The sequence below is a fragment of the Myotis lucifugus genome, unplaced genomic scaffold (assembly GCF_000147115.1).
Source record: "Myotis lucifugus unplaced genomic scaffold, Myoluc2.0 scaffold_138, whole genome shotgun sequence".
NCBI lineage: Eukaryota > Metazoa > Chordata > Mammalia > Chiroptera > Vespertilionidae > Myotis > Myotis lucifugus.
In genome coordinates, this window is record NW_005871186.1 from 1,300,580 (window position 1) to 1,326,395 (window position 25,816).

Here is a 25,816-nt window from a genome sequence, read left to right on the forward strand (position 1 = left end):
TTTCGTTGCTACTTCATAACTGTAATTTTGCTACTGTTATGAATCATAATGTAAATATCTGATATGCAGGATGTATTTTCATTGTTACAAATTGAACATAATTAAAGCATAGTGATTAATTACAAAAACAATATGTAATTATATATGTGTTTTCCGATGGTCTTAGGCGACCCCTGTGAAAGGGTCGTTCGACCCCCAAAGGGGTCGAGACCCACAGGTTGAGAACCGCTGCAATAAACTGATTCTGTATTGTAGAACTGCACACCCAAAACCTATATAAATTTTATTAACCAATTATGACCTCAATAAATTCAATAAAAAACACCAATAAAAAAACAGACCAGACTATAATTTTGTTTTTTTAATCCTCACTCGAGGATATTTTTTCCGTTGATTTCTAGAGAGTAGGAGAAGAGAGAGAAGAGAGGAGTGGGGGGAGGGGGAGGGAGGGAGAGAGACAGAGAGAGAGACAGAGACACATCGATTGGTTGCCTCCAGCACGAACTTTGACCAGGAATCACACCCACGACCCTTCGGTTCTAACGACTGAGAAACTCGTCCAGGGCAAAAGATTATGGTTTTAATCACACACCAGTGAGCAAAATATAATGTCTTTGCCACCAGAGCACAAAAGATTAAGACAAAGCTATGTAGAAATCAGGAGAAAAGATTTTGATTTGCCACTTATGAGCATTATGATTTTAGAAAAATTAACCTCTGGGAGCCGAGCCTTAGTTTGCTCAACTATAAAATATTTGCCTTACATCAGGGCTGTTAAAACATCACAGCCCTTACTTCCATTCCAGCGCTCATTTTACTGTCTTGCAGCAAAAATAATTTATCCCTTGGCCTAGTAAAAAGTGTAAATAAATGTGCCTTAAAAATTAATTACATCTAACTTTGCACAGGCTTTATACATAAGAAATGACATTCTGCATATTTAGTTTATCCTTTCTGCGAATAAATTCTACAGAAACACCCTTAAATTTACCTCTTCTTTCTTCTTAGGGTCTGACATGGGATTCCTGAAGAGAGGAGAGTCTCCAAAAGGTGAGTATGTTAGACTGTTGATGTGCTGTTGGAGAACAGCCTGCTGGGCAGCGGAGGCATTTGGATCTGTCAATGCTTTTTACAGAAGAAAAGAAAAAGCAAGATGTCAGTCCAAAGATCTAGGGCATTTTTAGCAAGAGAACTCAAAACTCTTTTTTAAGACTTGGTCTTCAAAATGTTCAGACTCACTCAATGATATTATTGGTGGTGAGTAGAGGAGCAAATTGTGAAGAAATCAACCATCAAATAAACGAATGGGTCAAAAATATAGAGAGGCATTTTATAAAAAACAACATATATAAAACTTTTCATAGGTGCTCATTGCTACTAATAATCAAAGAAATTTAACTTAGAACAACCTTGAAATATTTTTATACCTACCTCATTATCTATCAGTGGCACAGTTACATAAAAAGAGTTAGTCTTTGACATTAAAAACGTTACAAATTGGTTTAGTCTGTCTAAAAGAAACAGTATGACAGTATACATAGCAAGTACTATTTTTACATTTTTCATCCTAATAATTTAAAACACGGAAATTTAATACAAGGATTTAATTAACCAAGAAACAAAATAAAGGAAAATGCAAATGTTCACTGAACATTATATAATAACCAAGACTTGGAAACAATCTATGTCCAATATTAAGTTAATAGTTATAAAAATAAGTATCTTTGATTTAAATTTAATAAGTAAAATTTCTAGAATTAAATATATTATGTATATTAAGAATATAGAAGGAGGAGGTAGCATACAAAAAATAAAATGGCTATTAAGGTGTCCTTACAGGTTTATTATTTACATTTAATACTCATATTACTTGAAGTAAAAATTGAAAGGGAAAAAGATCACCCAATTAATCTAATTTTCTTTCAAAGTGTAAGAACAAACATGTCATCATTCACAGAAAATTTAGGGAACAGACAAGGAACAATGATCTACAATTGAACACAGTAAAAAAACAAAATATAAAAAGTCCCATACTGTCTGCATTGTATCTTGATTGATGAAGAAATCGCTTTGCAACATAAATATTTCCAAAAAGACTGATAAAAAAGTATAAATATTTTTCTCCTTTATAAGTGTTAAAAATAAGGCCAAAGTTAAAATGTAATAAGACAATACACATTAAAGAAGTGTCATAAACAAAACATTCTGAAATTGTTAATACAATAGGGAGAAAACACACAACAGCAGTAGCAATAACAAGAAACCCAGAACAGATAGTTAAAACTAAATTTATGACAAATTTAATCAAATCAAGCTATCTTCAAATCAAATGTATTCATTAAATACTAAAGCAGTATAGGTTGGTATTTAAAGAGTGCAAATTTGCTCAGGATTGTGAAACCCAAAGGAGATGTCAATTTAAAGAACATATAGTACATCATCTGTATTCAGAAAGTTCTTAAACCCATTTTAAGACTACAGGTAAGAAAAAAATGTAGAAAAGTATATTTTGGTACACAGTGCCACAGTCTCAGCTTAGTGTTATTCTGTGGACTATTCAAGGAGACAAAAGAAAGCTTTAATATTTTTTAAGGGCTGTAATATTCACTGGTTAGTTTGTTACTTCAGAGCCAATCACACATTAGAAAAAGTTGACTTGCACCAGCTGATCCCATCATTTTACTCAAAAGAATAAAAACTTCCTTTAACAAATTTATACATAATTAGAAAAATGTGTGAGAATGTTTTCATTTTTATGTTTAAGTATGAAAATTTCTCTGTTAACTGTATTAATTAAAAATACAGAAGAGCTGCCACATTAGCAAAAATAAGAGAATAAGGAAGCATAAGCACTAGTTAAGCTATGCTCTTGGTGTTATATTCAATTCTGATCATAATCATTTGAAAACATATAAAAAAACTATATCATGACCAAATGATTAAAGGAATAAAGTTTAAAAAGTCTTCTGAGAAAAGAATCTACAATAATAAAAGCGTAATATGCTAATTAGACCAGTTGTCCTTCCAGAAGACCTTCCGGACCAAGCCAGAGCTGCAGGGGCAGAGGCAGAGGTGGGAGCAGAGGCAGACGTGGCCGCTGCTGCTTGAGGGGGGACGAGCCCCTTGCACGAATTTTGTGCATCGGCCTCTAGTAAACTGATAATACTTTATCTGGTAGACAATGAAGCTCTGCAAAGAAACTGTAACAGACTGATTTTGCTTAGATATAGGAGGTAATAAAAGTACGCCGCCGGGTAGAAATACTATTGAAGGCAGGTTTTGGTTCCTAAACAATCTGAACAAAACAATGGACTAAACTGACCTGTAAGAAAGGCACCTTAACTGAGGTTTTTAGTAAGCGACTCCCCCACAATAAGGGTAGACACTCACATAAACTCTAAAGCACCTTCCAACTCAGATTTTATGATGCAGAGATGTGCATTCTAGAAGTCAAGACAACTACTTTTAAATAGGTAGTAACATTAACATATGCAACTCTAATATTAAAATTTTGGGTAGACATTTTTTAATTGCCTTTAAAAAAAGATGGGATAAGAGAACAGACAGATAGTTGCCAAAGGGGAGGGAGGTTAGAAGTCTGGGTGAAAAAAGTCAAAGGATTGAGAAATACATAAAGTAGTTTACAAAACAGTCATAGGAATATAAAATACAGCATAGGGAATATAGTCTATAATACTGAATAACTATGTATGATGCCAGGAAGTTACTAGAATTATCAGGGGGTTGGGGTCAAGGAATACTTTGTAAAAAAATATAATTGTCTAACCACTATGCTACACACCGGAAACTAATACAAAATAATATTGAATGTAAACTGTAATTGGAAGAAAAAACATTTTAAAAGACAGGATTATTAAAAACCATTCAGAAAGCTATTCAAGTAAAAATGGCAGGTTATGATATTTATGCTACCACCTTCTATTGAAAATAATAAAAATAAGGAAAAGAAAATAAAAATATAATTTTTAAGGATAAAGCTGATTTGAATGTTCACACAGATATCAATTAGAATTCTAATTCACCCCTTTCCTTCCAATGACCTAAATAAAACCTACGGTTAAAAAAAATTGAAATATATCTATATAACCCATAATTACGAAGAATTAAGAAAGTAGTAAATGATGAGATAAGAAAATATAATATATACGAAAGAACACCACCATTCTCCACCTTATGCCTGAATGCTCAACAGATAGGCCAAAATATCAGAGTGTGCGCCTCTGATGAAACCAAGTTAACACATGAGCAGATGAGAAAATATAATACATACAAAACAACTACAACATCCTCCTCCTTCTAATTCCTGAGGCTCAACAGACAGAACAAAAATATTAAAGTGTGTGCCTCTGATGAAACCAAGTTAACACATGGAAAGAACAAGAGCAACCAGTCTGAGTGCTTACCTCATCCCAGAGTTGACATTTAGAGGACCCTTGGATAATAACTGGTTCCTGGACTAGTTACCTTAAAGTGAAACCTACTGGTAAACAAGCTCTATCCATACACACAAGTAGCCAGTGAGCCTTTTATTATTTTATTCTTTTTAAAAAAATATATTTTTACTGATTTCAGAGAGGAAGAGGGGGAGAGAGTTAGAAACATCCATGATGAGAGAGAATCATTGATCAGCTGCCTCCTGCAAGTCCCCCACTGGGGATCAAGCCCACAACCCGGACATGTGCCCTTGACCGGAATCAAACCTGGGACCTTTCACTTCGCAGGCCGATGCTCTATCCACTGAGCCAAACCGGCTATGGCTATTATTTTATTCTTAAATATAAATGGAAAAAGTCACAATGCATTAAAGAGTAAGACCAAAACAAAACAAAAATGATCCTGAGGAATTAAGGAACAGGAGAACCTGTGCAAACATTAGAATCAGCTTTAGCATTAAAATTTTTTTAATGCCTATTAACAAATTCAGAGTTTCAAGAAAAAACTGTATCTAAGAACCAGATGATTAAAACAAATAAAACTTTCAAGGAACAAGAAAGAATTTTCACATGTTAAAAATAAAAACACAGACCAGCCGGCATGGCTAAGTGGTTGAGCATCAACCTACGAACCAGAAGGTTGTCATAGGCTCGATCCCCAGTAGGTGGTGTGCAGGAGGCAGCCGATCAATGATTCTCTCTTATCACTGATGTTTCTCTCTCTCTCTCCCTCTCCCTTCTTCTCTGAAATCAATAAAATATATTTTAAAAATACATTAAAAAAAAGAAAAGAAAAGAAAAACAGCCCTGGCCAGGTGGCTCAGTTGGTTGGAGCATCATCCCGTACACCAAAAGGTTGCGGGTTCAGATTCCTGGTGAGGATACATACCGAGGTTGCAAGGGGGTTTGTACGGGGCAAGTGGTCAACATATGTTTGTCTGTTTCTTTCTCTCTCTCAAAACCAAAACACACACACACAATAAAAACATATCCTTGGGTGAGAATTAAAAAAATAATGAAATACATAAAAAATAAAAGTATGAAAAGCTTATGATTTAGAAGATAATGAAAAATCTCCTAGGGAAAAAAACACACACACAACAAACCCAAGAATTATGATAGGAAAGATCTAAGCAGATCCCTGAAATATCAGGACAAAGGGCAATCCTAAATGCTTGTGGGAGTGGAGGAACAAGTCTCAAAAATCAGAAAGGCATTAGACTTCTCATCAGTAATGATTAATGCAAGAAGAAATACAACAAAAGTTCTGAGAGCAAATTACTTTTCACACCAAAAGTCCATAACATTAAAGTGTGAGAAACAAATAAAGGTATTTTTAAACCTGTAAGTAGTCAGTTTACCTTTCATATATATTTTACTTGAAAACATTCCAGAAAGCTCAGGAAATAAAGAGGAAAACCATATACCCAGGACACTGCAGTGCCCACTAAGTAGAAGGGAATATGCCGGAGCAATACTGAAGGCCTAGGAAATAATCAGAGTTCATACTGCTGTAGAGAACAAAGGGATCAAAGAATAAAGTATTCTGGGGTAAAAAAATTCTGAGGCCATCCTTAAGAATTTGGACTAGTTTGGGAAGGCAATAAGGGCTGGTAATGCAAGGTGAGGGGGGAAGGATCAGAAATCTCAGGAAAAGCTAGACGGGAAAGGAGTCCTTGGCTGGGTAGCAATGTTTTCATAGTTATAATAAATGTGTTCATTTGCAACTTTTATGCCTTACCCAAAGAAGGGAAGACAGTAATAATTTAAAACAGAACATATTATCAATTTCATTAATATAAAAATATTAAGATGGGGGGAAAAAGTTAAGAAAGTACAGGCACTAATATTCTTATTTGACCAAGGGGAATCAAGAAATACTATCCTCCATTTTTACAGAAGTTAAAAAAATATAATCTGCAAGGGCTTCTCAAAATGTGGTACATGGGTTATGATAGTACTGGAGATTAATTTAAACGTCTATCTATCTATCTACCTATCTATCTCTATTTATGATAGGTGGTATCAATTTTTCCTTTCTGGTAAAACATAATTGTCTTTAAAAAGATATTTAAGTTAAAAACTTAATTTTAAATTAGGAACATTAATAAAGGTGGCAGGCAGGTACCGCAAAAACTGCGAAGGGGTATTCAAATAAAGTATGATAAACACTTCAATATATAAAACTAAACAGGGAATTTAGTAAACATTATATTGGGAGAAATACATAAAGAACACAGGTGATAAATGAGCTAAATTTTCATCTATCATTAACAATTTACATTTACTTACACTTAAAGCAAAACACAGCAATATAAGCACATCATTCAGAAATATGAACTTAATTATATACCAGATTAATTTAAAGCTATAACAAAAGTGGTTTCTTTGGGTGAGTAGGTCTGAGAATGAGGAAGGAAGAAAGACCACAATCTACTACAAGTACTTCTGCGCTACATAATTATTCAATGACATGTATGCCTGTACTGCTTTGCTATGGATGAACAGAGGTCAAGTGGGAAATCAGGTCAGCAAGTTAAGTATTAGCAAGAAATAAACTAAGAAAAGCCTTCTAAAGTGACTGAAACTTACCTACTGGAGCCTGGGGGGCTCCAAAGCCCAAAGTGGCTGTCGAGGTATTAAATCCAGGGGCCCCAAAGGCTCCTGTACCAAGAGGCCCTCCGATCTTAGGTTGGTTGTTCCCAAACAAAGATGCCTGTCCAGCACCAAGAGCTATGGAGACAAGAGGAAAGAAAAATGCGCCACAGAAGATCCTTTGAATGTTGTACCAGAGCCAGTTATTTAAAAATATAATACATTTGGAAAATTTATAATTTGTTGACCATTCATTTCAACAAAAGACCCAATATAGTAAAGGCTAACTATATGCCATGCACTGTGCTGAGTACATTATAAATGTCATAAGCAAAATATTTAACCTCTCTGTATTGTTTCCTCAACTATAAGAAGATAACACATAACTTAGATATTTATCCTAAGATTTAAAGTAAATACATATTAAGCAAGTAGATGGTAGATATTAACACTCTTCAAATAATAACTAGTATCATCTCATTTAATCTTTATAAGCATGGAAGTAGGAGCTATTAACTTTAGACTTTTATAAAAAACTAAATGAATAAAGATTTAATTTTTAAAAAAGTTAAATGCCTTGTGATAAGATTACTGAAGAGAATCAAGTTTCAGTATGAATCAGATCAGATGGAATAAGAACTTATCTTTGCCCTAGCCGGCTTTGCTCAGTAGTTAGAGTGTTGGCCCATGGACTGAAGGTTCATGGGTTGGATTTTGGTCAAGGGCATGTGGTTGTAGTCTCGATCCCTAGACACATGTGGGAGGCAACCAATGGAAAAAATATCCTTGGGTAAGGATTAACAACAACAACAAAAAACTTATTTTCACCAGAGGGAAACCCATTGCAGAAACATGTAATATTTTAAAGCCAAATAATTCTCAACGTTGCAGAAACGTGTAATATTTTAAAGCCAAATAATTCTTAACTTATGGGTCTTGTCAGAAATGGTTTTTAAAGTATGAATTAGGGAGAATTCACTTATTTAGAATAAGTTACTCGCATATATTTAAAAGATTTCCATCTCCTCCTCCTCAAGAAGTTATTGGCAATTTGGAAGATCTAAAGTTCCTTCTAAGCTGGGTGGGGAACATACAGCCCACTAAATCATTTAATCAGGCCCTGCCAAGGCATTAGGAGTAAGTAATTAAATGTTTAACCAAATACAGCGGGCTAATTTTTAAGTTGATAATTTTGTATGGCATATGAATAATGTTATAAATATCCCAATAGCCCTTGGTAGGAAAAAGGTTCCCAACCCCTGATCTACAGCATCAACACATCTTTTTTTTTTTTTTAATGTTTTTATTGATTTCAGAGCAGAAGGGAGAGAGAGAATCATGAATGATGAGAGAGAATCATCGATTGGTTGCCTCCTGCAAGCCCCACACTTGGGATTGAGCCTACAACCCCGGCATGTGCCCTGACTGGGAAATCGAACTGTGACCTTCTGGTTCATAGGTCAATGCTGAACTACTGAGCCACGCTGGCTGGGCCATCAACACATCTTGACAGAGATATGGGTTACCAGGAAAATCACTAAAATCATTTCAAAGATATAACAATTGGAAGTTAAAAATATCAAATGGGAAATGCTTTGAAATCATAACCAAAAAAAAGAATAGAAAGTTTATACTCAGAAAATTCACACTATAAAACAGTGAGGGTGACTACTAAATGGACAAAATATTCCCTAACTGTCCAATCTCATTAATAATAATAAGAAAACAATGTAGCAATGGGATTATTTCACTTTAAAAATCCTATTCTGGAACAGGGACTAAATCCTAAACCAGCCGTGGGCAAGCTACGGCCCGCGGGCTGGATCCGGCCCGTTTGAAATGAATAAAACTAAAAAAAAAAAAAAGACCGTACCCTTTTATGTAATGATGTTTACTTTGAATTTATATTAGTTCACACAAACACTCCATCCATGCTTTTGTTCCGGCCCTCCAGTCCAGTTTAAGAACCCATTGTGGCCCTCGAGTCAAAAAGTTTGCCCACCCCTGTCCTAAACCATTAGAATTTGGTGAAAATTCCAAGAAAAACTAAAATTATATTACTCTCTCAAAGGACATACTTATTGGCCAAATTTCAGGATTCTTTATTCTTCTAGATAGCAAACACATCTTTACTCCCAAATAAAAACTTAGATGAAATCCACAAACATATAAAATGGATAAAAATGTCTGTTCTGAATGGGTATTTCCCTTACCTTTGCAGCAGCCATGAATAAAGAACCAACAAACATTCTAAAAACCACTATATTTCAATAACCCACAAAAGTATAAAAAGATATTGAGAGGTCCAGGTGACCTGGAAAAGGACTGTCACAAAATAACCTGCATACTGTTAAAATTTATCAAGGGAATGATGTATTTTATGTAGCTCTGTCTTATAGTATGCACAAGTAGCTCTTTATGCTTAATGAAAGGACTTACCAGGGACATTCTTGAGTATGAGAATGTCAATTTATAAAATGTTCTGTATTTATGATTAGGTGGAGAAGTCATAAGGAAGATATATGGGGGCATCATGGTAATAGAGATCTCAAAAACTCCACAAAAAGGTGAAAATAATTATATTCCTTTTGAGATCTTCTAATAAATTTTAGAATTAGCATGGGGTAGATTTTTCTGTGTATATCTTAGTATAACTATTGACTTTATTAGCTGTACCCTTAAACTTATTTCATAGGAAACTTTAAGTACTAAAACTTCTTAACATTACTACTAAGGAATTACCAAGAAAATGGCATGCCATTGATAACGTTGATAGTTAATGTCACTATGAAGAAACTGATATGCCCATGATTTAATGAGAGTTCCTTCATCGAAGCACATGGGGGAAAGGGGGCTTTAATCACATACCAAATAATATAAAATATTTTCTATTGATTGATCACTTAAATCTAAGTGTACATCAAATCTTTACATATATATATTTCATATTTCTAGTCAACTATGCATGAAGTAGGCAAAAGCCTATGTTACAGGGAAATTTACTTCTTTTGAGGTATGAGTTTGATTCTCCATCACTGAAAACAAGAAGCTGCACAGGAATACCGATTTATCTAATGCCCCCCAAAAACTCAGCCCAAAGCTATAGTGTTATTCTACTTATGATACCATGAAATGCAGAGTTCATGAATGTGGAAGTTTATATACAGTAGTCTCCAGACACATTCCTCTCAAAGCTAAAAATCTGCTTTAGCAGATGTAATCAATCATCAAAGAATTCCAATAGCATGTGCTTGGTCCTATAATTCTCATTTCCCTATATGATCTGCTGCTAAGGTTGGGGTTTAAAATTCTTTATTAATTCTATTTACCTTTTAGTTTATGGGAACAAGGCATGAATGAGGACTATATAACAGTAATAAAAATGCAGTTCATTGTCTGTGAGGTAGAACTCTTTAAGAAAAAGAAAATATACTCAAACTAATAAAAAGGCTGAGATATTATGTTATGGTGGAATAGAAGACAATAGCATCACAAAAGAGGTGATAGAAAAGTTTATAATCTTGGTCTACGAGGGAAGGCATTGCTAATCATAACCTGCAAGACCAAAAAGCCAAAGAGGAGAGAATGACAATTTTGACCGCGTAAAAATAAGACTTGTATAAGATAACATGAACAAGGTAAAATAAAGACTTGGTGGAAGTATCTATAAGACATTAGAGCAGCATCTTACCTAGGCCTTAGACTTGTGGTTACTATCCTGTCTAGTGTCAAAATTACCCTGGGGGAAAAACTCTTAATCTGACCACACCAAAGCTAATTTTTCCTCCGGGATTAAAAGAAAACATTTATGTCAGACAACATATTCTTCTTAAGTTTAGGAGTCACATTGTACAAAAAATTTTTTAGTTCTATATGTGGTAGAATTTAGGTAAGTTTAAAAGCTCAAATGAAACTGTCATACAACCAAAGAGAATATCCACAAAATATAAAGCACTCTCAGAAATTAAGAAACAATGATCACATATTATGAAATAGGGAATTCGAAGATTAAAATGGCCAGTAAACATACATAAGGATATCCTTCACTGCTAATCAGTGAAGTGCAAATTACAATATACCAATTTTCACTATCATGCATGTTAAGATGAAAAAGCCCAACAATATGGAAAAGGTATAAGAAATAAGCACTTTTATACAATGTGAACAAAAATGCAAACTGGCATTCTTTTTAGAAGGCAAATTGTTAGCAATACTGACCAAAATGTAAAAAATCTGTGTCTCTTCTGACAGAATTACAATTCTAAGAATCAATCCTATATAATACTAACACACAAAATTACATCACAAAGATCTTCATTAATGCATTGCTAATAATATCAAATAACTCAAATGTCCATCGAAAAGGAAAAGTTAAATAAATTAGTGTGTGTATGTATGTGTATATACTATATATGCGTGAGCACACACACACGCACACACACACTAAAATACTGAAGTTATATTTAAAGAATGAGTTAGCCCTAGCTGGTCTGGCTCAATAGATAGAGCGTCAGCCTGTGGACTGAAGGGTTCCAATGCCCGGGTTGCAGTCCAGCAGGGGGCGTGTAGGAGGCAGCTGATAAATGATTCTCTCATCATTGATGTTTCTTTCTCTCCCTCTCCTTTCCTTTCTGAAACCAATAAAAAATATAGCCCAGCCGGGTGTAGCTCAGCTGTAGAGCGTCGACCTAGGAACCAAGAGGTCACCAGTTCGATTCCCGGTCAGGGCATATGCCCAGGTTGCAGGCTTGATCCCCACTGGGGGGCGTGCAGGAGGCAGCCAATCAATGATTCTCTCTCATCATTGATGTTTCTATCTCTCTCTCCCTCTCCCTTCCTCTCTGAAATCAATAAAAATATATTAAAAAAATAAATAAAATATATATATATATTTTAAATGAGTTAGAGTTATATATATGAAACAAAAGAAAAAACACATGCCAAAAATGTCATGGAAAATGAAAACAAGAAACACAGAATACTATATAAGGCCCTTGCTTTCAGTTTGAAATATTTTGACTGCCGCATATAATATGAAATACACTGAGACCCTGAACACTCATACGCTACATAACCAAAACAAGTTAAATAAAACAATACTTAACCTTGCTTTATATAATAATTTTATTAAAATTCCAGTTCATTAAAAAAAAAATGCTAGTTGTACCCAGCTGGTGTTGCTCAGTGGTTGAGCGTCAACCTATGAATAAGGAGGTCATGGACTGATTCCCAGCCAGGCAAGTGCCTGGTTTGCAGGCTCGATTCCCAGTAGAGGGTGTTCAGGAGGCAGGTGATTGATGATTCTCTCTCATCATCGATGTTTCTCTCTCTCTCTCCCTTCTCCCTTCTCCCTTCCTCTCTGAAATCAATAAAATACTTTTTTTTTTTAAATGCTAGTTGCAGCCACATTAATAGCATATTCAACTAATTGTATTTTATCATTTGGCTTAAAAAAGCACTCATGTAGAATATAGTTCCCATTGAAAAATACAACAAAAAAAGTCTATATATGTGTATATATATTTAAGCACATGTTTGAAAAATGTATTTAAAGGGGTCTGACAAGATACATGCCAAACTTTCAATAGCTATACTTCACAACTGAAATATGTGGACTTTTCATGATACTGCTATATTGTTGACAAATATTTTACAAGCACTTATAACTTTTATTGTTTAAAAAAAAAACAGTTCATAGAGTATAAAATATTCTATTAAAAAGGATGACAAACAATCAGCGCATAGAAGCAAAGACAGCAAATAACTGGTCAGTGGAAGCAAAGACCAATGGAAATAAATGGTATAGAAGTAAATGACCATACCCATGGTCAGATAAACTGGGAAAGAAGGCATAACTATATGCTTAAACAACCTTGTTGAACTGTACATGCTAGAACACTTATTCATTTTATGACTACCACCACTTCTCCATTGTTTAAAGCAGCTAGGCAGGTAGAAGGGTCAATGTCTTCAAAGACACTGAAAAGAAAAATTATCAACAGCAGGAGGTGTGACATCGCAGTTCTGTATCAAGGTGAAAAGAATTGAAAAGTATGCACAGACTCTGCAAAAAGTCAGAATATTTGGGTAATAAAGCTTACTCAATATATAGCTCAAGGTCTCAAATCCTGGTCACAAAGATAACACAGGGGAACCCAAAGTTAAAAATGTCACCATATTAACAAGTCTTGCATTACACACTGAAAACCCCAGATAGACCAAGACTGTCAGAGGACAAACATTTTATAGAAAGGGAGCATAAGAAAAATGTGGTAATGTTTTAAACCCTGGAAAGCATAACTGGATTTATGTTTTATAAATCCATTTGTGAAAATGAAAATTTAGATCTCTAATTTCCAGGCATATATCAAATACAAGTCTTAAGTTCCAGCAATCAGAAAGCCAAAATTATTACTTCCTAAATCTCATTGTACAATTCCTTACCTGTTCCAAATCCTGTACCAAGCCCAGTTCCCAGAGTCCCGGGTCCTGGTTTACTTCCAAAAATACTGTTCCCACTGGTATTTGTGCCAAAACCTAGAAAGACAAAAGAATGAGTGGACTGTACTTTAAATACAACTCTCACTTTCCTGCACAAGGGACTTTAATGCAAAGCAGCCTGACCCTAAGTTTTACATCCTTTCAGTTAGATATCCTAATGGTAGGCTAATTTATTAATACTACAAGTCTTCCTATTAATACATTTCAGCCTTGAAATACCAATTCAATATAGGATAATATCCAATTTTTAAAAGCAAAGTGATTGTGCTTGAGCTTGGGAAACATTACTGTTGTAAGGCTCAAAGTCTCCAACCTATGTCTCATGATAAATTATTAGAAGAAAAATTCATTCCCTCGCCCTGATTTGGTTTGGCTCAGTGGATGGAGCGTCGGCCTGCAGACTGAAGGGTCCCGGGTTCGATTCCAGTCAGGGGCATGTACCTTGGTTGCGGGCACATCCCCCGTGGGGTGTGTGCAGGAGGCAGCTGATCAATGTTTCTCTCTCATTGATGTTTCTAGCTCTCTATACCTCTCCCTTCCTCTCTGTAAAAAATCAATAAAAATAGATATTTTTTAAAAAAATTCATTCCCTCAAACTTTCACTAAAAAATAAGATAGTCAACAAATAAAGACACTTTACTGAATCTAAAGGTTCTTGCTAAGGGAAAATTACCTATAAAAATCTCTTAAGCGCCCTAGCTAGTTTGGCTCAGTGGATAGAATGTTGGCCTGCGGACTAAAGGGTCCCAGGTTCGATTCCGGCCAAGGACCCATGCCTGGGTTGCGTAGGGGGGCGTGCAGGAGGCAGCCAATCAATGATTCTCATCATTGATGTTTCTATCTCTCTATCCCTCTCCCTTCCTCTCTGAAATCAATAAAAATAGGTTTAAAAAAATAAAATAAAAATCTCTAAAGCAACTTTTGTTTTGAACAAATGGACATTACATGGATAATAATAAGTGGCTGATCACACATGAGAAGCTTTAATGGTGTCATATTCAATCAGCTCATAGGAGCACTCAAGTATTCAGCTAGCTGATATTAAAAAGAAAAGAACCATTCATAAACTTTTCTTGAATTGAATTGTTTCAAAGAGATAATGGAGAGTTGAACAAACCATCCTCCTTCACTATGACCCATCATTTAGAAAACTCCTGATGCCCCCGTAAATTCCACAGATCTCCCCACAAACACACATACATCACATTACTGCTATTATTTCTCTTTTGTTCAGATGTGTCCACACTGTTTCTGCACTCTTTATGGAGCTACATACCAACAAAAAAAACCTAATAAACATATCATTAATCTCTTTCATAAGAGGAAAACAATAATCAATCATTGGCCAGCAAACCTTGTTGGTAAAATACTTGAAAGTCTTTTTTAAAGATATCATGGAGCCGAAACCGGTTTGGCTCGGTGGGTAGAGCATCGGCCTGAGGACTGAAAGGTCCCAGGTTCCATTCCGGTCAAGGGCATGTACCTGGGTTGCGGACACATCCCCAGTAGGAGATGTGCAGGAAGCAGCTGATTGATGTTTCTCTCTCATCGATATTTCTAACTCTCTATCTCTCTCCCTTCCTCTCTGTAAAAAATCAATAAAATTTATTTTAAAAAAAAGATATCATGGAGAGGAACAAATACAAAAGATTTATAGAATAAACAGAGTATCCTGGAATATATGACAGTATCGCCTACTAAGATTATACATTGTCAGGTCAATAGTTGGATTATTATCTCAATAAAAAAGATTAAGAAAAAAGTTGAAGAATTTAAACAATTTGAGAATATATTTCTAAAGTCATTTAAAACTCCAAGCAGTAATCTGACTTCATCTTAATACATTTAATTCATACATTTATTATATCTTTTAAATTGTGCTAATTAATAGCTTTGCTACAAAAATGGAGTACTGCCTACTCAAGCACAATCAATTCTTTTAGAAAAAAATAAAAAGGCTCGGCTGGCATGGCTCAGTGGTTTTATGTATACCTATGAACCGGGAGGTCACGGTTGATTCCAGGTCAGAGCACATGCCCAGGTTGAGGGCTCAATCCCCAGTAGGGGGCATGCAGGAGGCAGCCGACCTTGCAAAATGTCAAAATATTTGGGTAATAAATCATCACTGATATTTTTATCGCCCTCTCCCTTCCTTTCTGAAATCAATAAAACTATATTTAAGAAAAAAATGTACTTGGAGATATTCTTTTTGAGTTAAAATTTAACCAGAAAGTATCATCCATCCCCATAAACAGCAGAAAACAAAATATTTGTGAACTACCTCAAACCCACAGGAGGGAAATAAGTCCCAATTTACACTGTTTATACCACACATTTCCTCAGATTCTTACTGACAAAAGTTTATCACCTCTGTCATTTCAAAACAATTTTTAAAATTAAGAACAATTAAGAACAATTAATGATCAATTAATTTACAACAAAGGAATCAAGAATATACGAATGGGAAAGGATAGTCTCTTTAATGAATGATATTGGGAAAACTGGACAGCCACATGCTAAAGAATCAAAATGGACCACTATCTTACATCATACACAAAATGGATTAAAAAGACTTAAAACATAAGACCTGAAACCAACTAATTCCTGTAAGAAAGCATATGACCTGAAACCAACTAATTCCTATAAGAAAGCATATGTGGTAATCTCCCTGATATCTATCTTGGCGATTTTTTTTTGGATCTGACACCAGAAGCAAAGGCAACAAAAGCAAAAATAACCAAGTGGGACTACATCAAACTAAAAAGCTTCTATATAGCAAAGGAAACCATCAGTAAAATGAAAGGCAACCTACTGCATGGGAGAAAATATTTGCAGATCATACATCTGAATAAATGGTTAATATCCAAAATTCATGAAGAAATAATTCAATTCAATAGCAAAAAAGAAAAATCTGATTAGAAAATGGGAAGAGGATCTGAATAGACATTTTACATTTGGCCAACAGGTACACAAAAAAGGTGCTCAATATCACTAATTACCAGTAAAATGCAAATCAAAACCACATAAATTATTACCTCACACCTGTTAGAATGGCCAACATCAAAAAGGCAAGAAACAAGTATTGGCAAGGAAGTGGAAGAAAGGGCACCATTGTGCACTGTTGGTGGAAATGTATGGTGTAACCACTATGGAAATCAGTATCAAAGTTCCTCAAAACATTTAAAGTTGAACTGTCATATAGCCCAGCAATTACACTTGCAGATATTTATCCAAAGAAAATGAAAAAACTGCCTCAAAAAATATATGCATCCCCATGTTCATTATTTATGGCTAGAGGCCCAGTGCACCAGTGGGGTCCCTCAGCCTGGCCTGTGGACATTCCCCAAGGGTCCTGGGTTGAGAGAGGGCACAGGTCAGGCTGAGTGATCCCACAAGTGCACGATCGGGGCTGGAGAGGGACTGCAGGAGGGCTCCAGGGCGTGTCTGGCCCATCTGGCCCGTCTGACCCAGTCCCGATCCGGCCGGACCCCAGCAGCAAGCTAACCTACCGGTCAGAGCGTCTGCCCCCTGGTGGTCAGTGCACATCATAGCTACCAGTAGAACGGTTACTTGGGCTTTTATATATATAGATAGATAGCCAAGATATGGAACCAACCTAAGTGTCCAAAGATGGATAAAAGTATAAAGAAAATGTGTGAGTGTATCCATATATATATATATACATACATATGGACAGAATATTATTGAGATAAAAATAAAATCTGGTCATCAACAAGATAAAATTTGGGAGCATTATGCTAAGTGAAAAAAGACAGAAAAATACAAAAGCAACATGGTCTCACTTATATGTAGAATCCAAAAAAAAATTAACTCACGATAGAACAGATCAGTGGTTGCTAGAGGTGGGGGAATAGGTGAAACAGGTAAAAGGGGGGGTTCAAAACTGCAAATTTCTGGTTATAAGTCATATGGATATAATGTACAGCATGGTGACTAAATTTAATAATACTGTATTGCATATTTGAAAGTTGCTGAGTAAATCATAAAAGTTCTCATCATAAGAAAAAGAAATTTTGTAACTATGTATGGTGACAGGTATTAACTGGACTTACTGTGGTGATCATTTCCCACTATATATAAATACTGAATCATTATGTTGTATATTTGAAACTAATATAATTATACCTTAAAAAAATCAGCTTAGCGCTGGCCAGGTAGCACAATTAGTTAGAGGGTTGTCCCAATATGCCAACATTGTAGGTTCGATTTCTGATCAGAGCACATATAAGAAGCAACCAATGAATGCATAAATAAGTGGAACAACAAATTGATGCTTCTCTTAAATCAATTTTTTTAAAATGATTTTATTGATTTTTGAGAGAGAGAGAGAGAGAGAGAGAGAAAAAGGGAGAGGGATAGAGTATAAACATCGATGAGAGGAAAACATCATCTATCGGTTGCCTCCTGCACATCCCTACTGCGGTTCAAGCACACAACCAGGAATCGAACCTGTGACCTCTTGGTTCCTGGGTCGACACTCAACCACTGAACCACACTGGCCGGGCTCTCTCAAATCAATTTTTAAAAATCAGCTTAAAAAAAGATGTCTAGGACAGTTAAAGGAGCTATTTGTATACAAAAGCAGCATAGAAGAACCACTGATTTACTGCTAAGTATCATCTTATCAATACCCAAAGGATATTCATCCTCTTTAAATGTATTCCATTTATTCAGAAATTCAGACATTATCATATAGTCACTTAAACTTGTCCATAATTATTTACCAAGAAAACAAGCTGAAAACTCTAAAGAATAACTGAATGATCTGGCAACACCGATTAATTGTAGCAGGTATCCCAACCTTGAATAATGTGGATTAATCACCAGAATGAAGCACAATCCCATACTGAATAGTGTAAATGACAATGACATAATGATGGCCCCAAATCTTGGTATAACCTTATTCCATTTCCAGATTTGTTATAGGACTTATTTCTAAATCACAAGATTATCTCTGCCCACAAAATCAAAGTTGACAACTTCCCACAAAAATAGGAAAATCAAAGAAAGCTTTATTTAGATCTGGATCTCAAGCAATACTGAAGTAAGTTCCTCCAAGAGTATAACAAAACTGCTGCCTTTCAACCACCATCTGACTTAGAAATTACAGGGCATCCTTCCTCTTAGGGCCCCAATTATTCATTCTTTAATTCATTTAACAAACTTTTAGTGAGCACCTACTAATTGCCAGGCACTCAGTCAACATTAGGAATTTTTAAAAAAGGGCAATTCAACTTCAGCACGTAAGCTGGTGAGACACATCAGATAATGATGAGACCTTTCATTTTCAAATCACTGAACATGAATATAAATATATTCATACAAAAACAAAAAATCTCCAAATAAACCCAAAATCTGCAATCATGGAATAATATCAAATACATTTCAGAAGTCTAGCCTATTTTATCAAGTACAGCCTACACAAACACTAAGTCAAATAGAAGTAACATATGACCCTAGCTGGTTTGGCTCAATGGATAGAGTGTCGGCCTGTGGATTGAAGGTCCTGGGTTCGATTCCCATCAATGGCACAGGCCCGAGTTGCAGCGACGATCTGGAGTAGGGGGCATGTAGGAGGCAGCCAACCAGTGGTTCTCTCTCATCATTGATGTTTCTATCTCTCCCGCCCTCTCTGAAATCAATAAAAATATAATTTAAAAATAAACAAAGCCATTCAATACTTAAAAAAAATATGTATGCATTTTCAAAGGGAGCAAAAATGGTTCTTGGAAGGGCTAAAATGGTCTTAAATGGCTCCTTGGGGAAGATAGTGATTTAAAAAAAAAAAAGGGTGAAAAGCACTGATTTAATGCTTAAGTATCTTTCCCATCTTAATTCTGTAGATAAAAACAAGTACACAAAATAGATGTCCATGTTAACCAAGTCCACTGCCTCAAAACCTTTCTTTCATAGAGTACAATCAATAAGAATTATAGGTGGAATGATAATCATTACTAGGAGCAATCAAGCAAAAGGAGTTACTAAATACATAAATATTGGAATTGGTACCTGACAAGGACCTATCTACTTCACATAGTTCATATTACTGTGAAAAAATATAACCTTTTAATGGTCAATTAAGATAGTCCCTTTCTCCAATACATTACAAGATCATTTAAAAACTCACTGAGCCCTGGCTGGTGTGGCTGAGTTGGTTGGAGTGTCGTCCCATAAACAAAAAGGTGGTGGGTTCAATTCCCGGTCAGAGTGTGTAAGGGAAGCAACTGATCGATGTTTCTCACATTGATTTTCTCTCTCTCCATTCCTCTCTAAAATCAATTTTAAAAAAACTCACTGAAAAACTATGTGACTACTGATCTATGGAAAATAACCGTGTCTGCACTCACATCCCACCAGATATCCAGCACCTAATGATGTATCCGAAATCCTTAGCAAATATTTAAACCACTATTTCATTTGGTGATAAAATGAACTTCCCATTATCTGATTTAACACAATAATGTTGAATTTGTTTGAAAATTTAATTTGGTAGTTATGGGAGGCATTTAACATAATACTGTATAATGTTTCTTTTAAACGGGTTTTAATTTTTCCAAAGAATAGTTTAGGGCTTGTTTTATCAATTATTGTTCAATCTTATTTGAATTTTCAGAATTTTTTACAATGAATGTGCAATAAAAAATAAAGCTTTTGCAACTATAACTAAAAATCCACAAAATCAAAAAGGACTCAAATAATCAAATCTCAAAAAATAATAAAAAACAACATTTAAAACAAGAATCATGACATTCTTGTTTCTATGCACTACTTCCCTGTTTAAAACCTGGCCTAACAGAATGTATTATCTCAACCAAATATGTTTCATTTATGGTTTTTCAACTACTGATTTAAGAAACTAATCCAAAGAAAATGTGTCCTTTGGAAAAAATCTATCTCCATTAGAGAACCAACTTTCTGCAAAGTATTGCTGCATGTGCTGAATGGCCCATTTTATCCAAAGTAGAGAGTTCAAACATATATGAATGAGGAAAGGCAATTGAATATCTCTTGTATCTCAACCCATGTCCATGATTTTAAATCTTTCCCTCTTGTACTGACATTGAGCTATAGCTTACCTGAGAATTTTTAAATATTCCCAATCATATGAATCAGGAGAATGATGTGTGGTATAGTCAGTGTAACTTTAAGAGAGCCAAACCTGCTTTTTATATGTACCAAAATTGGAAGTGTTTGTATTGGTTCCTAAAGTCAGGGTTGGTTTGTTACCAAAGAGCCCGCCACTGGTTGTACCAAATGAAGGAGCACTGGTTGTGCTGGTTCCAAATGTAGTAAGCTTGTTATTGCCAAACAGGGTCTAAAAAGAACAGAATACAGGAAAAATTTTTAGTATAAAAAACAGTAAATAGAGGTTAACTCGAGTATGCGGGATTGGTGTGAAATAAAGGAGAGATGTCAGATCCATAATTCTCTTTCATCCTTGATGTTTCTATCTCTCTCCCTCTCCCTTCATCTCTGAAATCAATAAAAATATTTTTTTAAAAGGAGGATGAATGAAGACTATCAGAGCCCTAGCTGGTTTGGCTCAGTGGATACAGCATCAGTCTGTGGACTGAAAGGTCTCGGGTTTGATTCCGATCAAAAGCACATGTCTGGGTTGTGGGCTCAATCCCCAGTGGGGGACATGCGGGAGGCAACTGATCAATGATTCTCTCTCATCATCATCGATGTTTCTTCTATCTCTCTTTCCCTCTTCCTTCCTCTCTGAAATCAATAAAAGTAAACTAGTCTGAGCAACATTAACATTATGAATACAGCCTCAAAAAGTAATGGAAATCCCTCAGCAAACAGAAGATTTTAGAGAGGCAAAGAAAAATAATATAGGAATCAAATATTTTTTTAACCTGGTAACAGAAATGTATCATGTATTTAATTAGCCAGTAGAAGCAATTACAATAAAAAACTTAAGCATTCTATAATATAAATCAGCGGTTCTCAACCTGTGGGTCGAAACCCCTTTGGGGGTCGAACGACCCTTTCACAGGGGTCACCTAAGACCATCGGAAAACACATATATAATTACATATTGTTTTTGTGATTAATCAATATGCTTTAATTATGTTCAATTTGTAACAATGAAAATACACCCTGCATATGAGATATTTACATTACGATTCATAACAGTAACAAAATTACAGTTATGAAGTAGCAACGGAAATAATTTTATGGTTGGGGGTCACCACAACATGAGGAACTGTATTAAAGGGTCGCGGCATTAGGAAGGTTGAGAACCACTGATATAAATGAACCTTCAAAACATTAAGTGAAAGAAATCTGTCACAAAAAAAGACCACACATTATATGATTCCATTATATGAAATGACCAAAATAGGTAAATTCATAGACAGAAAGCAGGCCTGAGGTAATTGGGGGCAATGAGAAGTGATGAGTATGAAGTTCCCTTTTAGGGTGATAAATATATTCTAAAATTGACTATGGTGATAGTTTCACATTCTGTGACTATAATAAAAGCCACTGAATTGTAAACTTTAAAAGGGTAAATTGTATGGTACGTAGATTATATCTCAATAAGGTTATTTAAAAATAACTTTCAGAGGCATTATATAATTTTCACAATTTCTCACCTCAACTAGCTAACCAAAGTTAAGAAATAACAGATTCCAATCTCTATAAAATCAGAACTACATGTTTGGGAGATTTTTTTAAATTACCCACAACAATATGTTTAAAGCTTTATATAATGGGTACATAATACAGATTGACTGCTTCATACTAATTCTCATACAATTTAAGCGGTAATCAAGAATTTACTACTGTTTTTAGGTCAAGCACATTCTAAAATTATAATTTACTTAAATAACAACAAGGAAAATAATTCAGTTAAGCCTCCAGCAACATGAGAATTGTAAAAACACCAACAATTAACAATTTGATCAATACCAAAAATATTTAATTCTCAAATATCATATCAACTTGTCACCTAAAACAGGTCAGAACGAAAAGTTAAAAATTACCTGATTTAAGAATGAAAGCATCTCAATTTAGACTCAACAATTTTAATTAACAAATTGGAGGATAGTTTGCTATCAAAAGTAAACTGCACACAAGCATGAGGTAAAGAAGTTTAAAAAAGAACTTACTATTTGAAAAGTGACCTATTAAAGTTACCTAATAACTTTTCAGTATCAAATCATATACTATACCCAATAAAATATTTGAAAAACAAGTCAAATCTTTTTTAGAAATTCCATTAACAGATTTAGACACATCTTCATATTATAATCAAATATAAAAACCCACCGAACCAACAGCACCAAATCCAGTATTGGTCTGCCCAAAGAGACCTGTTCCTGTTCCAAATGCTGTCCCAGTGCTGGTGTTTGTAGCTGTCCCAAAAAGTCCTCCCGGCTGCGAGGCTTGCGTTACTCCAAATAAACCCTGCAAAAGATAACCTAGATTAAAAGATGTCCTACAGTAGTCATTTTAAGAGATTTTCTTAGATTAATAATAATAGTTGACTTTTTTTAAGTTTATGTGATAAGTAGTGTCTACATAGAGCATTTCTTTTCTTCACAACAACCCTAAAAAGCTGGGCAATTTTCCTAAAGAAAATAAACCTCAGAGCAGTCAAAAATTTGACCAATATGTCACAGCTATGGAGTGGCAGAACCAAATTTCAAATAAGCAAAGCTTGTATCGCCCAGTGTTTAAGATATTTTACTTATGCATTAGTTCACAAAAGAAAATTACTGCACTAATGGACTATTGTTGAAGTGACAATTTAAAGTAGTATTTTTAAACAGTTTCATTGAGACATAATTTACATATCATAAAATTTACTCATTTATACACTATTCAATGGTTTTGTGCAACCATCCTCACTCTCTAAATTTAGAACACTTTTATCACTATAAAAAGAAACCCCAGGGCCCGGCTGGTGCTGCTCAGTGGTTGAGCATCGACCTATGAACCAGCAGGTCAGTTTGATTCCGGGTCAGGGCACATGCCTGGGTTGCAGGCTCGATCCCCAGTAGGGGGCATGCAGGAGGCAGATCAATGACTGATGCTTCTATCTCTCTCTCCCTCTCTCCTCCTCTCTGAAATCATAAAAAAATATATTAAAAAAACCCACCCCCCATTCCTAGATAACCAATCACTAATCTACCTTCTGTTTCCATGGATTTGTCCATCCTGAACATTTCACATAAAGGAATGATACAAAATGTGGTGTTTGGTAAATGGCTTCTTTCACTTAGCATGTGTAAAGGTCCATCCATGTTGTAGAATATATCAGAGTACTTCACCCCATATTATCTATATTTATAAAAAGCCAGCGACTGGAACACCGGAATGACTGGAACGACTGGTCGCTATGATGCCCACTGCAGTGGCCAACTGGCTCATAAGGGGCGGGGCCAGCTGGCCAACCTCCCACGTCCCTCCCCCGCCCCCCTGCCGACCTGACCCCTGTTGGCCCCCATTGGGGTGGGCTGGCCAGACTCCACCCGTGCACGAATTCGTGCACCAGGCCTCTAGTCCTATACTATATAATAAAAGGGTAACATGCAAATAGACCAAATGGCAGAACAACCCAACAACCAATCAAAGCGTAATATGCTAATGATATGCTAAGGCTGCTCAACTGCTCGCTATGATGTGCACTAACCACCAGGAGGCAGATGCTCCAACTGGTAGGTTAGCTTGCTGCTGGGATCCAGCCAATCAGGACTGAACGAGATGGGCCTGACATGCCCTGGAGCCCTCCCACAGTCCCTCCCAGGCCTGATTGTGCACAGGTGGGGTCCCTCGGCCTGGCTTGCACCCTCTCGCAATCCAGGACCCCTCGGGGGATGTTGGAGAGACAGTTTCAGCCTGATCCCACAGGGGAGCGGGCCTAAGCCATCAGTCGGACATCCTTAGCACTGCCACGGAGGCAGGAGAGGCTCCCGCCACTACCGCTGTGCTAGCCAGCCGTGAGTCCAGCTTCTGGCTGAGCGGCACTCCCCCTGTGGGATTGGACTGAAACTGGCTGTCCAACATCCCCTGAGGGGTCCCGGATTGCGAGACGGTGCAAGCCAGGCTGAGGGACCCCACCAGTGCAAGACTGGGGCCAGAGAGAGACGGGGGAGGTTGGCCAGCTGGGGAGGGACTGTGGGAGGGCTCCAGGGCATGTCTGGCCCATCTCACTCAGTCCTTATTGGCCGGACCGGATCCAGCAGCAAGCTAACCTACCAGTTGCAACGTCTGCCCCCTGGTGGTCAGTGCATGTCATAGTGAGTGGTTGAGCGCCCTAGCATATCATTAGCATATTACGCCTTGATTGGTTGAATGGACGACCAGTAAACCGGACACTTAGCATATTAGGCTTTTAGTATGTAGGATATGCTGAACCAACTTTTCTGGGAAAACTCCCACTTGGTCATGGTATATATATAATCCTTTTCAATATGCTGCTGAATTCGGTTTGCAAGTATTTTGATGATTTTTTGGTGGAAATAGCTGTACTTGTTTTTTCATCAGGTAGAGTATCTCTAAAACTCTGAACATATAAAAAAATTAGAGACAGACCTTGGTAATTCTTGGTAAATTCCAAGAATTCTAATAAAAAAGCATACCTCGAATTCCCTTTAACTGTATACTTCCCTAAAAGAGCCCCTAGATAAAACTAGTAATGATGTAAGGAATTCCTCTTTTACTTTCTACACAGAAGCATTTACCCAATATGGCTCTGAGATGTGGCTCTCCCTTTATTTATTTTAATTAATTAAACTTCTTTGCCTGACTCTGCTTAAGGGAACAAACTAAAAGAACATTCTGAAATATAGCCAGTAATTTATAACTATTTTCTCCTACAATCTACAGAATGGCTGGAGTCAATGCCCTAAAGTGTAGCTTCAGGGCGGCAAACTGTAGTATACCCAGCAGCTCTTAGTGATAAGAAAATATGCTCAGAAAAGATAAGTGACTTGCTCTACAGCCTCTCAATGAGTACAGAGTAGAGCCTGAAATAGAATCTAGGTATTAATTATTCAAAAATTTTGCTCTCTTCCCATTACTACATATCAATCCTTAAGAAATGTAGTACAGGTAGAACTTGCTTTGACATGATAAAATCCTAATTACTTAGCTCTATAAATAAGACCTGGAGTTACCAGGTGTACCGGTTACTAAGGTAGATATTTTTCAATAGGTGGAGTTACACATGTTGATATATATACTATTTGATATGTATGCTATTTTGTTGTATTGACAAGCTTCAAAACTTC

At 36.0% G+C, this 25,816-nt stretch overlaps 1 protein-coding gene across 13 annotated transcripts in view; it reads right to left on the reverse strand.

Moving 5' to 3' along the window:
- NUP98 (nucleoporin 98) overlaps positions 1–25,816 on the reverse strand; it is a 108,500-nt gene that overhangs the window by 50,741 nt on the left and 31,943 nt on the right. For 7 of the 13 annotated variants that reach the window (XM_023758786.1, XM_023758787.1, XM_023758788.1 and 4 more), the window contains 5 exons: positions 22,851–22,988; positions 20,748–20,886; positions 13,494–13,586; positions 7,047–7,187; positions 992–1,125 (listed from right to left, as the gene is read on the reverse strand). In XM_023758786.1, coding sequence (XP_023614554.1) covers positions 992–1,125; positions 7,047–7,187; positions 13,494–13,586; positions 20,748–20,886; positions 22,851–22,988 — 645 coding nt within the window. The remainder of the gene's footprint in view (positions 1–991; positions 1,126–7,046; positions 7,188–13,493; positions 13,587–20,747; positions 20,887–22,850; positions 22,989–25,816) is intronic. The other 6 variants (XM_023758792.1, XM_006094508.3, XM_014460725.2 and 3 more) reach the window with 5 other exon arrangements.